At 45.0% G+C, this 17,651-nt stretch overlaps 1 protein-coding gene across 4 annotated transcripts in view; it reads left to right on the forward strand.

The window, feature by feature from the left end:
* LOC143040693 (uncharacterized) overlaps nucleotides 1-17,651 on the forward strand; it is a 52,548-nt gene that overhangs the window by 19,254 nt on the left and 15,643 nt on the right. For all 4 annotated transcript variants that reach the window (XM_076212021.1, XM_076212038.1, XM_076212029.1 and 1 more), the window contains one exon: nucleotides 1,352-1,639. In XM_076212021.1, coding sequence (XP_076068136.1) covers nucleotides 1,352-1,639 — 288 coding nt within the window. The remainder of the gene's footprint in view (nucleotides 1-1,351; nucleotides 1,640-17,651) is intronic.

Below are 17,651 nucleotides of genomic sequence, written 5' to 3' on the forward strand. Positions count from 1 at the left end.
CTGAACATCTACAGAATCATGAATGGTACAGAAATACTCGATAGAGAGGACTTGTTAAACTGGGACAAGAGAAGCACAAGAGGACATGGAAAGAAAATAAAAAAACATAGCTACAGAAGAGATCTGAAGAAAAACAATTTTCCACATAGAGTGATGGACATTTGGAACAAATTGGATAATGAAATAGTGTGCGCAAGAACCATTCATGAGTTTAAGAGCAAACTAGACACTGCGAGATACAAAGGCGGGACACCACGAGCGTAGCTCCCCTTCCCGCAAAATACAACTAGGTAAATACATAGGCGCTCGCGCGCAATATCTTATATTGCCAACTTGCCTGCTGCCTCCTATAGAACTAAAAAAAAAAAAGAAAAAAATCCTACTAGTTCCCCTCAGAATAAATCTAACGTAAAATTTGTAGAAAGCAAAATATGTAAAATTTCATTTGCTAGAGATGAGGTGGCATTACAAATGAAGTAATTTAATACATTCTTTAGATAAAGGCTCGGAACTTCTTGCATCCTTATGCAATTTCCGATAGCCTTTCATACTTTTTATAGCCCCCTAAATATACATTCGATGCAAGACGAAAATGTACGGATAACGGATATAACCTCCCGTTGACTCGAAAGAGAATGACCTCAAAGGTGAGACACAGCCATTACTATTAGAGATTGTCCCGAAAAACATGTAACTTGAAAGAAAAAGGCAACATCCGACAAATAAGCCTCGCTATGTAAGGACAATGTCTTTGTTGGTACGTTGTTTGGCTCCGAGTTTTATCAAGCTCATGATGACCTTAATAAAGCTCGAATGAGGGAAACGTTGTATCAGTGAAGACTTTGTAAAGGTCGTTAGAGTAACTTGATTGGGTTAGTCATGAGTTTGATCTTTCCTTTCTAAATCCAAATTGCCTCTCCGGTGTCATTTTTCCGGAAGTTTTGTCATTTTTTTCATGATTGATTTTTCCCAGTTCATATTTTTGTTAATGGAGCAATCATAGCAATATTAATTTTGTAATCAACGTGTAGAAAGTGTAAGTATGCATATGATAAACATAATAAATGAAAATACTTAAGTTGTGTGTGTGAAAATAACAAGTCGATAATCATCAAGTAGCATTCATTATAGTATCAGTGAATATTATGTTATTTGCTGGAATTTTATAACAATCACATTTCCCTAATTATTGGTTATTGATATAACACTTCCCAAAATTCTATATATCCCGTGGACAAATAACTAATAACTGAAAATAAATTGATAGTTGTCATTACATTTACCATTACACTTACAGAAGTTATGGTATTGAGAGTGTTTAATCAATGATATAATTTCTCCTCCAACACAGAGAAGTGCAAGCCAAGACTCCATGTCTACTACGAGCCTTGCATAAATGCATCTGGTATTTACGAAGCAGAGAGCAACCTTAACGAGGAGAGGAACTGCAGCCGGGAGAGTGAGGGGAATCGAACCCACGAACAAGACTGCTGGGACGAGAACAAGTGTGTCGTCTGCAGTGAAGAGACTGCAGACGTGTGGAGACCGATGACGTATAAGCTGGGCGAGTGGACGCTTAAAGTCGACCCGATCTATCTCGTCTGGATATTTGGGCGCACCACCACCCACCAGACGGAAGGTAGGCAGATCCCGTCAGTGTCCGGCCTCTACGAATCTTTTCCATAAATTTCGGTCCTGGAAAACCTCATCTTTGTTGATTTCTTGTGAATTTCCCCCTCTCCTTTCAGCAGCCTCGTCCACTCCTAGTGTACATCGTTTCCTAGGGCGTTCCACAGGCTTCCTCCCAGAAAGAACCCAATCCAAGAATTTCCTCGCATATCTTGTATCTTCCATGTATCTTGACATGTCATTACCATCTTTGTTCTTTTCAGTAATTTTCAGCACATATGTTATGATCAATCTCTCACTTATTTCTTCATTTCTGATTCTGGTCACTCCCAGAATCGACCTAAGGACCTTCATTTCAGATGTTTGTATTTATGAAGAAGTTCTTGTCAAGTTTCTAGCCCGTAAAGGAGTATTGGTCTTAAAATAGTTGTAAATACAATATTGTTGGGATTTTTTTTTTTTTTTTTTTATGGGGTTTACGACATATTTTCCCCCTGGAACTTAGGGATCTACTTTTCTTCTTGTAACAGTTCAAGAACATAAGAATAAAAGAGATTGCAAAGGATTAAAAAGGATTACAAAGGCGGAGCATGCCGACAGGAAACCTTTTGGTCCATATCTAGGTCGGATGCGAAAAAAAACATAATAATGATAAATAGATAAATAAATGAATGAATAGATAAAAATTATAATAATGTAAATGATAAATAAAATACATAAATAAATGCATAGGTATAGTTAAATAATAAACAAACAGGTAAATAGTGAATAATAATAAATTGACATATAACTAATAGTGAATGAGAATTAAGCAAATAATAATAAGCAAACAGACAAATGATAACAAAACAAATAAACAAATAATATAAAATAAATGATAGTCATTACAGCATCTTGCTTAGGTGCTTATCTAAATGATTCTTAAAGCTTCGAACTGAACTACATTGCACTGCCTCCGCAAGAGACCATAAGTCCTACACTAGGTAGTTCCATGTCCATTCCCACCTGTCATCCTCATCCATAGAATTGTCTAACCTTTTCTTAAAACAACCGATTCTTTCAGCGCTCACTACAAGGTTACTAAGTCTATTCCATTCGTTGACCACTCCCTTGGTAAACAACTTCTTGTCTATTTCCTTCTTAAATTTAAGTTTCTCTAATTTAAATACATAACTGCGAGTCCTGTCCCGTCTTCTTAATATTATGACCTTGTTTGGGTCACCCTTGTAAAACCCTTCTATCCACTTGAACACCTCTATTAGATCACCCCGCACTCTGCGTCTTTCCAGAGAGTGAAGTTAAGGTGCCTAAGCCTGTCCTCGTAAAGTAAATTTCTGAGCCCATGTATCATTTTGGTCATTCTCCTCTGTATTAATTTTAGTGAATTGATATCCATTCTTTGGGACGGAGACCAAAACTGTACCGCATAGTCAAGGATGGGTCTAACTAACGCCAGATAGATTTTGATAATTACCTCTGCACTTTTATTAGTAACCGTCCTAACCATAAAACCTAATGGTCTGTGAGCTCTATTCCTGTCGCTAGTGCACTGTTTCCTGGAATTAAGGTCGGGTTTCACTAAAACTCCTAATTCTTTGTCGCATTCACTTTTCTCTAATTTTTTTTATTTAAGCCATACCTGCTTTTTGGGTTGTGTAAACCTACGTTTAACACGCTGCTCTTTGATATATTGAAATCCATTGGTCATTTCACTGATCACGTGAACAATTTGTTTAGATCCTCCTACAAAATCTCGGCATCTTTTCCTGGCCTACTTAGGCGTCCTATTTTAATGTCATCCGTAAACTTATTAACATCACTATTAATCCCACTGTCCAAGTCGTTTATATGAATAATGAACAATAAGGGACCCAAAACAGAGCCCTGGGGAACTCCACTAGAAAAAGTCCTCCATTTGGATTTTACACCATTTACGGTGACCCGCAGTTTTCTGTCACTGATCCAAGCTCTAATCCATTCAAACATTTTTCCTCCTATGCCATGAGCATTGACTTTATTTAGTAGTTTCTGGTGGGGCACCTTGTCAAACGCTTTGCTAAAGTCAAGTTAAACATCGTAATTATCATTGTTATCTGACGCCTTGAACACGTTAGTGTAAAAAGTTAGAAAAATAGTTATACATGACTTACCTTTGGAGAACCCATGTTGTGAGTCACGAATCAAATTATGTCTCTCGATGTAATCTATGATTCTATTAGCTGTTATTGATTCAAGCAGTTTACTTATAACTGATGACAAACTGATTGGCCTGTAGTTGAATATAGACGATTTATCTCCCTTCTCGTAAACAGGGACAAATTTAGCCTGGCCCGAAGCAATAGGCACAAAGCCAGTATCTACCGACTGAGAGAAGTAAGTAGATACCTTGGGGGGTTAATTTTTTATGAGAAATAGGCAACTGGGAAAGGATGCAAAGAAGAGATTGTATGGAGCAGAGACTTGGAATTTAAGAGGGCAGAGAGGAAATTTTTAAATGTATTTGAGATGAAATGTCTGAAAAGTATGGTAGGGGTTAATAGGTTGGATAGAGTAAAAAAAAACGAGGTGAGGAGGAGAGCGGGAATGAAAAAGGAGATAGCAGATAGAGCTATTGAAAGATTATTGAGATGGTTTGGACACATGGAAAGAATGACTGATGAAAGATTAGTAAAACAGGTGTGGAAAGCAGAGGTGTGGGGAGTGAACTTAAGGGGACGACCGAGGATGAGATGGATGGATGGGGTGAAGGGGGCATTGAGAAAAGGGGAAATGTCTATTAAGCAAGGAAGGGAGAAGGCAGGAGATAGGGATGAGCGGAAAATGACTGTGTATGTTTGATGCTGTTTATACAAGGAAGGGAGGGATGGTGGGTAGGGGTGCTTGTGTGTGAATGATATTTTGACGCATTCCGAAAGGATTTCTCTTCGTCTTCTCTTGTTCTGCATGAGGGGACGGATAGGGACGGGGGTCACCGATTAAGTGAAGCGGCCTTGCTGTGGATGTACTGTGTCTTGCTGCATTGCGTTTGACCAAGGGCAGTTGAAGAGCCGTCATCCATGAGGAGCTGAGATGGGAGGGGTGGAGGGGGAGGTGGAAGGGGGTGAAATGGGTGGAAATAGGTACGTGTCTCTGACTGGGCCACCTCCCTTATAAGGAGGAAAAAGCTCTCGATATATAGATTGGAATAGATTAAATTTCCGTTAACTGGTTGCAGATTTCAAATTTACACTCTTTAAGCACTCTCGGAATAATTTCGTCTGGACCCGGGGATTTAGTAACTTTAAGTGGAGGTAGAATGTATATTGAGAGTAGTGAGTAAATGCCTTGGGGGATTAAAAGTGTAATGAGAAATAGACATTTGGGAATAGATGCTAAGAGGAGATTATATGAAAGAGTAATTGTGCCAACAGCACTGTACGGGGCAGAAACATGGAACATAAAAGAGGAAGAGAGGAGGGGTTTAAATGTGTTTGAGATGTATGATAGGGGTTACTAGGCTGGATAGAGTGAGAAATGAGAAGGTGAGGAGGAGAACGGGGGTGGAAAGGGAGCTAGGAGATAGGGTTGATGAAAGAGTATTGGGATGGTTTGGACACATTGAAAGAATGAGTGAAGGCTAATAAAAGAGGTGTAGAAGTCAGAGTTGGAAGGAGTGAACATGAGGGGTCGACCTAGGATGAGATGGATGGATGGGGTGAAAGGGGCACTTGGGAAAGAGAGGAATGTCTATTGAGGAAGGACGGGAGAGGACAGAAGATAGAGGTAAATGGAAAAGGGTTGTATATGGATGATGCTGTGATGCATTAGGTGGAGTGGGTGGGGGATGGGGGGTGAGGGAGTATGTATGAGAAATAAATTGACGCAGCAGCGCGAAGGGATTTCTCCCCGTCTTCTTTTCTGCATGAGGTCGCCGATTTAATGAAGTGGCCTTGCTGTGCATGTGCTGTGTCTTGCCCAGGGCAGTGGGCGAGATGCAGGGATGACCCGTCATCCAAGAGGTGCCAAGATAAGAGGGAGGGAAGAGGGTGGAAGGGAGTGGAGTATGTTAGGGATAGAATGGATGGGAGTGGTTTTTATGCCTATGTTTTTTGGCTGCCTCCCTTATAAGGGTGGGGAAAGCCTTTGGTATATGTATGTATGTTAGTTTATCAATCTGTTTGACTACTACCTTCATTCCTACTGAAAATCGGGTCGTAATCGGGTACCATATCCTCTCCTTTGTAAATATCGTGAGAAAATATTTGTTAAACGCTTAGCTCATTTTTTCCTCCGAATCTATTACGACATCTTCGTCGTTTTTGATTGAAGCTATTCTTTCCTTATTTTTTGTTGTGTAGAACTGAAAGAAGCACTTTGGGTTGGATATCGCTTGTCTGGCAACCTTAATTTCGTAGTTACGTTTCACTGTGCGCTTGTTCTTTTTAATCAGTCTATCTACATCGTTATATTTGTGTCTAAGGTTTGTTTCCCCGTTTTTTTCCTGACGTAAAGCCCTCTTTTTATTCCGATCTCATTTCTCAGCCTATCCATCATCCATTTGGAAGTATTAGTATTCTTCCGTATTGCCTTGAGGGGAATAAATTTATTTTGTGCTTTCAAAATAAAAACTGAAAGGTTATTGTACATTTCATTCACATCGCTGATCGTGCTTGTGAATAACCTGACCCAAAGTACGCAGTCAGGTGCCGTGACCTGATACCTGACTGAGCTAATGACGTCCGGGCTGATCGCTGTCCTCTGGGTTGGTCTCGTAAGTGACCAATTGTCCCAAATATTTTTTCATCTTATCAGAATTGGCTCTCCTGAAGCCAGGTACTACTTGTACTATTTAATTCTTCCGATATGATATTAAATCTTATTTCTTGATGATCGCTAGAGCTTAGACTATCTCCCACATTTACGTTTCTCGTTAGATCCTCATTTTCAGTTAAAAGTAAGTCCAGGTTATTCTCTCCCCTCGTAGGATCGGTAATCATTTGTTTCAGGAAATTACCTTGTACCGCATCTGAAAAAAGAAAAAGAAAAAAAAAAGCGCTTCCTGATCTATCAAAATTTCAGTCAGTATTCCCATAGTTAAAACCCACCATGATCACAACGTTTTTGTACTAAGACGCTCTGAGAATTTCTTGAATTAGGGGATCGATCTGCTCAATGCTGAGGTTAGGAGGTCTATATAGGACTCCAGTAATATTTTTTTCTTATTCTTGCCTATAATTTCCACCCAAGTAGATTCCATACTTTCGTCTTGCTTAATCGGTACAATCGAACTAAGTAGTTAAACTCTTCAGTTATTCGATTGTACTATTTTCATTCAAACTATATCTTTCCATGTCATTCCCAACTTCGCTGTTATCATTTGTTGCTAAAACAACTTGAGGACCAAACTTTTTTGTTAATATTTTGATGGTCTTCTTACTTAAAATAACAGAAAAATGCCAAAAATTATTTCGTATATGAGTAGACAAATAAATAGATACATGGATAAATAGATGGAAAAACAAATTATCAATAAAATCCCCGCCAAGAACCTGTATGGAAAAAACAGGATACAGAACATTTGAAGTCAAGCGCTATGAGCACGATAATGTACTCTTGTGAACGGATGCCATACGAACTGGTAATATTGTGATGCTATTTTTCTTATTTGCGAGACAATACAAAATGCTCCAAGATATTGCGATTAAACTAAAGATCCTACAAAGTGTGCAACATTCCGAGAATGCTTAAGGAGTGTAAATTTGAAATCTGAGACCAGTTAACTGAAATATTTAATAAATCGGTAGACACTGGTTTTGTGCCTATTGCTTGGAGGCAGGCAAACGTTGTTCCTGTTTTTAAGAAGGGAGATAGATCGTCTATATGCAACTACAGACCAATCAGTTTGACATCGATTATAGGAAAAATACTTTAATCAGTAATAGTAAATAGACTCAGAGAACACATCGGAATACATAATTTAATTCGCGATACACAGCATGGTTTCTCCAAGGGTAAGTCATGTGTGACTAATCTTCTATCCTTTTACACTAAAGTATATAAGGCGTCAGATAACAATGATAATTACGATGTTATTTACCTTGATTTTAGCAAAGCGTTCGACAAGTTGCCACACCAGAGACTACTAAATAAAATCAAAGCCCATGGCATAGGAGGAAAAGTGTTAGAATGGATTAGAGTTTGGATTAGTAACAGAAAACAGCGGGTCACCATCGGTACCTGAAGGAAGGGACAAAAGATGCCTTCGTCTCCATGAAGAAAGCCAACGCAGAGTGCAAGAGGACCATTGCCGGAGCAAAGCTGGACTTCTGGAGAAAACAGCGAGGAGGACAGGACGGACCTTACGGCTGCTTGGAATAGACTTAAAAAAAATTAAAATGCGTTAGAATCCCCCTAGCAGGAACTTCACTGATCCTGACGGAGGGATATTACGCACACCAGAAGAAAAGGCGGAGGGTTTCTTAAAAACTTCGACAGAGCCAGCTCAACAAGAAGTCTCCCCGAAACCAGAGAAGGGACCGCATGGAAAAGGAAGCCCACATGGACCTCTCCACCCCTAAGGGCAAGGACACCGATCTCACCCTGCACGAGCTACGGTGGGCCCTGAGGGCAACCAGCGGAAACAAGAAGATCCCCGGCGCCGACCTGGTTACATACCCACTCCTAAGGAACCTCCCTCCCTGCACGAAAGAAGCCCTCCTCGCCCTCTTCAACAAGTGCTGGAAAGAAGGTACTGTCCCCGCGGCAAGGAGTCACGCTGTCGTAATCCCCATCCCCAAAGGAGGCAAAGCCAGCACAAAGATCGAAAACCACAGGCCAGTAGCCCTTACCTCACATATAGGTAAGGTCTACGAGAGGATACTCCTTACCAGACTAAAAAAGCACGTGGATTCCAAGGGAGCCCTCCCCAAATTCCAGGCGGGGTTTAGGAAAGGAAGAAGCGTTGTGGATCACGTCGTGCGACTCTGAGCATATCAGAAGAGCCCAGAGACAAAAGAGGATCATACCCACCTGTCTTTTTTTATGTAGCCAAGGCTTTCGACACGGTCTTGCACGCGAAGCTCCTTTTCAAGATGAAGGCCATAGGCGTGTCTCCAGCTATGTACAACTTCACCCGGTCCTTCCTCTCCAACCAGTCTATCGAGGTGAGGAGAGAGGGTGTCCTGAGTAGAAGGACGCAGGTCGACATGGGTGTCCCCCAGGGCTCAGTCGTGTCCCCCCTTCTATTCGCACTCCTCCTAGCGGACGTGGGCAAAGGAGTACGAGGTGATACGGTCGTCACCGCATACGCAGACGACCTAACCCTCTGGAGGAAGTCCACGCATCGGCGGCCCAAAAAGAACTCGGCTCAGCACAAGGCGGAACTCCGAAGGTTTCAAGAGCAAGTAGACATCGTGGTGGCCCAACTCAACAGCCAAGGGTTTACACTCTCGGCAAAGAAGACTGTTTACGTGCCAGTGCACTTGGCAGGCTACAACAGCGGCACATATCCGGGCTAGAACCGGATAAATATATGCGGTGCGCCAGTTGAAGCAGCGAAATCCGTCCGCTACTTAGGAGTAACATTTCAGAGGAACGGCCAATGGACTCTCCATATCCAGCAAGCCACCCTCAATGCTCAGAGAGCTTTAAACCTAGTTCGAGCGATCCGAAAGGAACCCTGGGGGCAACACCGGGAAACACTTATTCCCATCGTCCAAAGCCTCGTTCGCACAAGGCTCCTCTTCGCGGCCCCAGTACTACACGACCTACCCAGACAGAAGCTGCTCTGCATGGTAAGGGTAGAATGCCAAGCCGTGCGTGTGGCACTCGGCCTTCCGAAGTCAGCACCACACGAACGAGTATACAACGAAGCTGGCATACCACACCACCTCTCTGGGCCCGGATCAGGAGGGATACCTGCCGGTACCTCTTCGGTTCAGCAAGGGTATCCAATTCCACGGACGAGGAACTCTGTGAAGGACGAATCTCGGCACCGCACGGCAAGCCTACACAGGGCCTGCCAAGTTCTGTTAAGACCTGTGTCTCCGAGCTGGACTTCAACCCAGCGATCGCCGCCTCATCGCCCAGTGCCAAGTAGACCCCTTTCCCCCCTGGGACCTCCTCCCGCCAGAGGTAAAGACGGACATACGAGGACTAGGAAAAAAAGCAAACCCCCACCTGCTCATCGCTCACACCAGGGAACTCCTAGCGAAGGAATTCGCAGAAGATTTCCGGGTACACACCGATGGATCGGTTATGGAAGACGGGCGTACGGGTGCAGGCGTCTACCTGGAACCCACAGGAAAGGCCATCGCCAGGAAAATAACGCCCACCACCATCCTTACAGCCGAGCTACTCGCCATACGAGAAGCCCTCCGGGAAATCATCGCCCTCCCCCACCCACCTCCAAGGGTCACAATCCTGACGGACTCTCGCTCGAGCCTAGAAGTGCTTCTGCGTGGCTACTGCGCCTCCAGACCACAGCTTAGTGAAGAAATCCTTCGACTCTCGACCGAAATAGCGAAACTCGGCACTAACCTCTTGTTCCAATGGGTACCCGCCCACGTAGGACTCGAGGGAAATGAGAAAGCCGACAAGGCGGCTAAATGGGGTGCATTAGGTCATGAGGATAGCGCCATGCTCGTCCTACCCTCGACTGGTGATGCCTATAAGAAGATCGACGCCGCTGCATGGGAACTATGGAGAGAGGAGTATGTGAATATTGCAGCTAGCCGAGGATGGCCCACCACAACCGGCACTGAACCCACCCACAAAATTCTACCTGCACTGCCTCCACACACCTTGGCCATGGCATCCAGAATCCGGGTAAACCATTGGCGAACCCAACACACGGATACAACATGCACATGCGGCAAGGAGCTAGCCTCTTTCAACCACTGCCTCTTCACCTGCCCCGCCCTGGGGCACCACTTCCAGCACCTCAGGGCTCCTGGGGGATCCAACTACAGCCCTGTATCGTCTCCGGGCAGGTAGTAATACGGACGCCGGACAGGGGTACCTAGCCCTTGCAGCAAAACTCACCTGCTCTTCCCCAGTAGGGTCCCTGTTGTAACTGCTACAAAACACCCCCGCCTCTAAGAAACCCCTCTCAATGGAATCCATGCTACACCCACCTACATCATGCCCTAATCATTAACCCAGGCAAGCTACAAGACACATTTTGATTAAAAGACAGTCCCTTAATCGGCGGAGGCCGCTGGGACTCAAAAAAAAAAAAAAAAAAAAAAAAAAAATCCGTCATATACGGGGAGGAGTCTACTGGTAGGGGCATCGACGATCTACCAGGAGGTTAGATATTTGAAGGGTGACGGGGAGTCAACGCACTCATTTCAGGGTTCGTGTAGACTAGAATGTAACTCCTACGCCTTCCGCTCTCACACCTCCACTAGGTGAATCACGCCCGCCGTCCCGCGAGACGTACAAAATGTACCTCTTTACGTTCGGTACGTCTGTACATACAACTACTTATAATTATGCGTTAACCATAATAATGAAATATAATATTAGTTTATCTTAACCACATAAATGTATACATATTATAATATTACATGAGAATACACATATGCGACCGAAGTGCCCTTTAGAAGATTTGGTAAAGAATTTGAAGGAGATTTAGGGCTCACGTCGTCAGTCCACTGGTACAGCAAAGTAAGAGGAAGAAGAAAGTGGACTGTCCCAAAGTCTTGAAGAGCTACAATGCCAGCATGGGGTCATTGGTGACATGTTGGCGCACCTCCACCGCACCCTCATGAAATAAAAGAGATAGCAAATGCGGATATTTGCATATATAATATAATCTTCAACATAATCAAGGCCTGGGTCATATACAGGAGGGGAGTGGAAGGTTGTGTCTGTGAATGGCTTGTTACTACAAAATGAATAGGGCCCAGTGAAGGTGAGATTCAACCTGGCCCCAATGTACTCGCTCACTAACCACCAGACATGCAGACAATGCAGCAGGAAGTCAAACGGGGTGTACAGGGTCTGCAAGGTCTATCTGTCTCGATGCCAACTCCAACCGCTTCAAAGTATCATGAGGCAGTTGTTTAAGGGAATAGATATTTCTCAATCCGACTGATACATCTGTGTTTTAATACGTTTTTTACAAGAAGTTAAAATTTTCTTTAACTTTATGTAACTCATAATTAGAGTTTCTATTTCTACTATTCATGGACAAATTACTCTTGGCCGGCAGGAAACCAAATTTGATAATTTCGTTGACTTGATTTGTAACTTAAAAAGTCGCACATTTGAAATCCTTAGAATGAGTTTAAAACTCATAGATTGTGGTTGAAGTTTTTTATTTTCTATATTATACGAGTGTTTATAAAGGGTTAAGTTAAAAATCGTTTGGCCAACAATCATATGATAATGTTTATTCATTAATTTAAATTGAGTGGTTTCTGGTTTTGCTTTTATTTTCCACATTTCGATGATAAGATTATGATATACTCTGAAGAAGAAAATGCAAATTACTTAAGACCAATATGAAATGTAGCATCTTACACTCAAATAAGAAACAGTTTCACTGAGAATCTGCATCTCTACCTTTTTTTTAAACACTCGATATTCGTTACCTCTTTGGCTCATTATTTTATCCAAAAGTTTTAGTTTCCTAGTCCAACATTTTTCTTTTTCAATACTTTTGGATTTCTACTTTACGAAATATATAGCCACACTATAATTTTGTGCTTAATCTTATGATTAGCCAACGCTCTCCTGGCCACATTATTTTGATTACTTGTAGCATATCACTTTTTTTTTTCAAGAATAACAGGTTTTAATATCTTAGAAGATAAGACGAGTTTTAAGGTTCCATAACTACATTACTTACTTTTATTATAATTTGTACAAGCTCAAAATTCTTTGAGTAACTACCAGTAATCATAATCGTATATATGCACCTGTAAAGAAAACCTATCGAGAGTTGTTTGGACTGGGAAGGGTGGCTGCATGGGAGATTGCTCGGAGAGACCGTGGAGACTGACGACGTGTGAGTGAAGCAACGCGCTACCTGGCTTATACCCCAGTTGATTGACTGATTGATTGATTGATGAGAGAAGTGACCACCTTTAAAGCCAAACAATCACCTTTGCTGCCCTAAAACGATTCTTCCTGCGGTCGAATGATCCCTTTACCCCTTCGTTAAACGATCTACGTTCGAAACCGGTGTCACACTACCTGGCGGCTTGTTGTTGATTAATTATACTAGGGTCCCTTATGAGTCGTCAGACTCGAAAGGTCATGATAGTTATGACCAGGGGATTTTATCAAGCTTTTTTTTTTATTTTTTATTTAACTTATTACGCATTAGCGTCATACAGTAGGGGAGGTTTTCATAATGAATGTAGGAAGGCAACTGGTATGCACATGCTTACACACGTACACATACACTTATATACACATACAAATACATGGGTTGCAGGTAACATATACGACACTGGGTATTGTACATTCATTCAAAGGGGAATAAGACTGAGATGTCACGCAGGGCATCAGGTATTATGAGAACCCACCAAAGCGGGGGTAACGGACAAGTATTTCATCTAATCTATTTTGTGATAGGAGATGACGACAGATTGCATCTAATGGTAGTCCCTGGGGTATTAGATGTTTTACAGTGGGGCACGCTAGGCAGTAGTGCTCGATGGTGTTGGCTAGTGGAGCGTGGCATAGGCGACATTCTGTGAATACAGGCTCGCCCTCCACCCCGGCGACCTGCCACGGTGGACGGTAGCCTAGTCACAGTCGGGCTGAGACAACATTGTGGCGACGAACCATAAGTCCCTTGCGGCGGTACTTGTATTTGTGGCGGCATACGGATTCGTAGTGGGTGATGGTGACACTGAAGGGTCTCTCGGTGTCCCGTCGACGTTGCTCAGGCAGAAGTGCAGCGGAGCGGACCCTGTTGAGGTAACATAGCAGGGAGAGAGGTCGTCCATCACCACGACGGGGGAGTCGGCAGGCTTCTTTTGCTAGGCGGTCTACTTTGGTGTTGTGGTGCAAACCTACATGAGATGGAATCCAAATAAATTCAATGCAGAGATTACGGATAGTTAGTAGGGATAGAAAGGAAAGGATTTGTTGTACAACAGAATGGTGAGTGGGATGAATAGCGGTGAGGGATTGCAGTGCAGGCTTAGAGTCACATATAATGACAGCATTCACTCCTCTTTGGCAAACGAGACTGATAGCATCTAAGATGGCGTATAGTTCACACAACGTGGAGCTGGAGTGATCTCTGAGTCGACGGCCGACCCAGCCCTCAGGAGGCGGCGGTAGGTCAGGTGAGTAGACTGCTCCTCCAGCTGCACCATCCGATTGTAGTGACCCGTCAGTGTAGAGGCGATGCGGAGCAGTGATGGAGGATGTTACCTGGGTAACATGTTCCAAGGCTAGCTGTAGTTGTAGAAGAGGTGGGTCACATTTTGCTGTAGGAGTGAAGCTAACCACAGGCGATGGTAGCGTCCACGGGGGAGGGCCTGGGGGTATGTCAGCTACTGGTACTTGTAAATCTAGGCTGCGAATGAAGGAGGAGATAGACTTTATAAGACGGCGACCGGGGGGCATGAGGCGGGGGACGGGCGGAGCGGGGCCGAGAGAATCTCTGACCAGTGCTGTGAAGTGCGGTGAGATGTGGGGAAAGTGTATACACTTAACTGTGAGGCAGGTGGCATTAGAATAAATCCTCTCAACTAGGGATGGAAGCCGTAATTCCTACTGAGGTAGCCCTTAATCCATCGTAGTAATTTACCCTTAATTCCAAAGTCAATTAATTGATCTAAAATAACGTCTCGGTTTGCTATATCAATGCACTTTTTAGATCTATAAATGCCACAACACTGTCACGGGAGAGGCGAGAATATAAGTCGACGAGGCAGTGATGGGTGCTGCGTTGGGGTAGAAAGCCGAAGAGACGTGGAGAAAGGCGATCTTGTAGTTGGTACATCAGTCGGGTGAGCAAGATTCTTTCCATTACTTTGCAGAAGCAGGATGTAAGGGAGATGGGCCTGAAATTTGCTGTACCGGGCTTGGGTATGGGGATTATTGTACTCGTGGTCCAAGCATGTGGGATATATCCATCTCGTAGACACATATTGTAGAGGCGAAGGAGGGGGTTACCGGGTACACGGTGCAGTAATCGTAGCACATTGTAGGTAATGCCATCATCCCCAGGGGACGTGGCTTTACCTCTCAAGAGAGCACGTCGTAGTTCATCTTCAGTGATTGGTATATTTTCTTCATCATCCTCTTGCAGCAGAGCATGTACTAAGCGGAGTCCACGAGCAAAAGCACCGGAGGAGAGGGCATCCTGGACGGGGGTAGGTAGGTTGGCAGGGTTGGACTGGTTTGACCACGTGACGATGAGCTGTTCGGCAAATACGGTGGGGGAATGATGACGGGCAGTAGCAGGAGTCTTCTTAATTACCCTGCGAATAAGGTGCCACATGGAGGCTACACTAGTTTGGTGATTAATTCTGTCCGTGAATCTCTTCCAGGAGTCAGTACTTACACATTCTAGGAGGGTTGTCAAATCGTCTCTGGATTGCTGGTAACGATGAAGTAGTTCAGGAGATGGGTTAGTTTGGAACATGAGTCCAACGCGCTCCGCTTCTTTCTGTGCGTCCTGAAGTCGGGTGTCTAGGTACCACGAGTGAGGAGGAGGGCGACGTTGGAGGTGGGGTCGTGATACGTAAAGCCTGTAAAAGTCGTGGGTGGCGGAGACAAGGCTATTGTATAACTGGTCGGGGGAGGAACAGTCTAAGGTAGGTAGTATGCAGGTCATGTATGAAATGTACGTCGGGCAGTATTTGGGGGGTATGGTGAGGCGTAGGCGTGTGATAGGGGGTGTAGGTATCGTAGGAAGAGAATAGTGGAAGAGAAGAGCAATATGGTCTGAGAATAATGCAGGTACTGAGGAGCACTGGATGCGGGATGATACCAAGCCAGAGGTGAGGACGTGGTCCAGGGTGCCTCCCCGGGAGTGTGTGGCGCCACCTGTGTCCCAGCGGGTCAGATGATGTTGTCGGATGAAGGATAGTAGGTGAACACCAGGGCGGTTAGTGGTGCCAGGACGATCTCCCAATGCAGGATGTCGAGCATTGAAATCCCCTGCGTATATTATACCTTTGATCGTAGGTGGTGGAAGAGTGGTTGGACGAAGACGTGCGGGAGCAGAGTAGATATTGCAGAGCTGTAGGATTCCGCCCCCAATTTCTATCTCGAAGAGTTGGAATGTTACGTCAGGGTCTGTAGAGGAGCGCAGAAGACGGTGTATCAGTGTATTGTGTATGTATGTTAGAAGACCGTTTCGTATCGTATGAATATAGGGGATATATCCGGGAAGGGAGGGTGCCTGTGGTGCAGTGTTGGGCCGGTTTGGAAACGCCTCCTGTAGAAAAATGACACAAGGGTGATGTGTCTGTACATATGCCTTCAATTGTGTGTACTTTTTGTGGTTGGTGATACCATTGATGTTCCATGAAAGGAGGTCTAGGTGAATGTTAGTTACGAACGTTGCGTTTGCTAGTAGGAGACCGGAGTGTGGAGGTGGATGGACGATTCGAGGAAGACTGGCTAGTACTGGGTTGTAACTTACAGAGTTTGTCGAGACGAGTTGCAATGGATTCCATTCTCTCGGCAAGCATGGAGATGGAGGAGACGAGGGTTTGTTGGGATTCCGCCAGTGTGGAGAGTCTGGTGGCAGTAGTAGTTTGGCCTGAGACAAGGCTGTCAATCCTGGTGTCAATGGAGGCGAAGCGGTCCTCGTGTGCTGCACATCGCGCCTGAAGGGCTGCAACGGCCTTACGGAGGGCAGCGTCTTGCTGAGGGGGGGTGGGAGCAGAGAGAACAGTCCGGGCGGGAGGAGGTGGGGCCATTCTCTGGGTCTGGCGCCGAGTACAGCCGTGCCAGACGTTGACACCTGGCTGTAGACATCGGGGGCACTTCCATTGTGATGGGTTCGGCTGTGGTGGAGGTTCAGAGGTGGAAGTAGTCGCAGATGGGGGCGGGGGCGCACTTCGGACGGGACATTCTCTGGATTCATGGGCGGCGGCACACCAGGCACACTTAGGGGAGGCGGAGCAGTACCTGGATATGTGACCGATACCCCAACACCTGTAGCACCAGGGTCGGTCGTCACGGAGTCTTTGGACTTGACACGGGGGGAGGAGAGGGAGGAAGTCAAAGGTAATGGTGTCGGGGGGTGTTTCGGGGAGGCTCCACACAATAACAATGCGGTTGATGGGGGTACCGTTCTGCATGAAGCGCCTGGCTGAGTGTACTCCTGGGAGCTGTAGGGCAAGCTTGTGATCCACGTCAACGGGATAGCGAGTGAGCAGGTATTGGGGGTACTTACGTGGTCTTTCGGGGGAGTCTTGAGGGAGAAGAGGCAGTGACATAAATTCATTTGTAGTAACTCGGTCCAGGATGTCTGTGCGTTGTCTTGATATGTAGATGAATCGAGAGGTGAGTGCAGCCATCTTAACCTCGGCCGTATCCCGTTGCAGGTGGAAAGTCTTGGTGATAGTTGACAGCCAGCGGAGTTTAACTTCTGTGGATGGGTTCCCGCTAAAGGACAACTTAATATACTTGTCTCGGGGAGCAAATGCTGGATGGGCGGGTGAGGGTCGGGTGGGGGCAACGGGAGTAGCACTGTGATTAGGCAGGGTAGGGCGAATAGGAGCCTTATTACACTCACTTGAGGTTCCCTTGATCGTCTTGGCAGCAGGCGGTTGACATTCTCCTGCGGGGAAGGTAGAGGTGTCGTCGGCCCGCCGTTTGGTACTGGGGAGCGCTGTAGACTGATGGGTATCATGCTGGGTGGTTGTTGGAGGGTGATGGGGAGTGGAGGTAGGACGAGGCAGGTCGGGCCAGTGGTTAACACTAATGTCGTCATCAGTGTCGGAAATCATTAAGTCCTGCTCTAAGCTGGACGCCGCTTCCGACCCCGAGTATTCCATCGAGGAAGGGAGGGCCTTGATAAGAAGGTAGGCTGATTTACTAGCGCGCAGTAGTTTGTA

This window comes from Oratosquilla oratoria, chromosome 2, assembly GCF_046742065.1.
Source record: "Oratosquilla oratoria isolate Oo_2021 chromosome 2, ASM4674206v1, whole genome shotgun sequence".
Lineage (NCBI taxonomy): Eukaryota > Metazoa > Arthropoda > Malacostraca > Stomatopoda > Squillidae > Oratosquilla > Oratosquilla oratoria.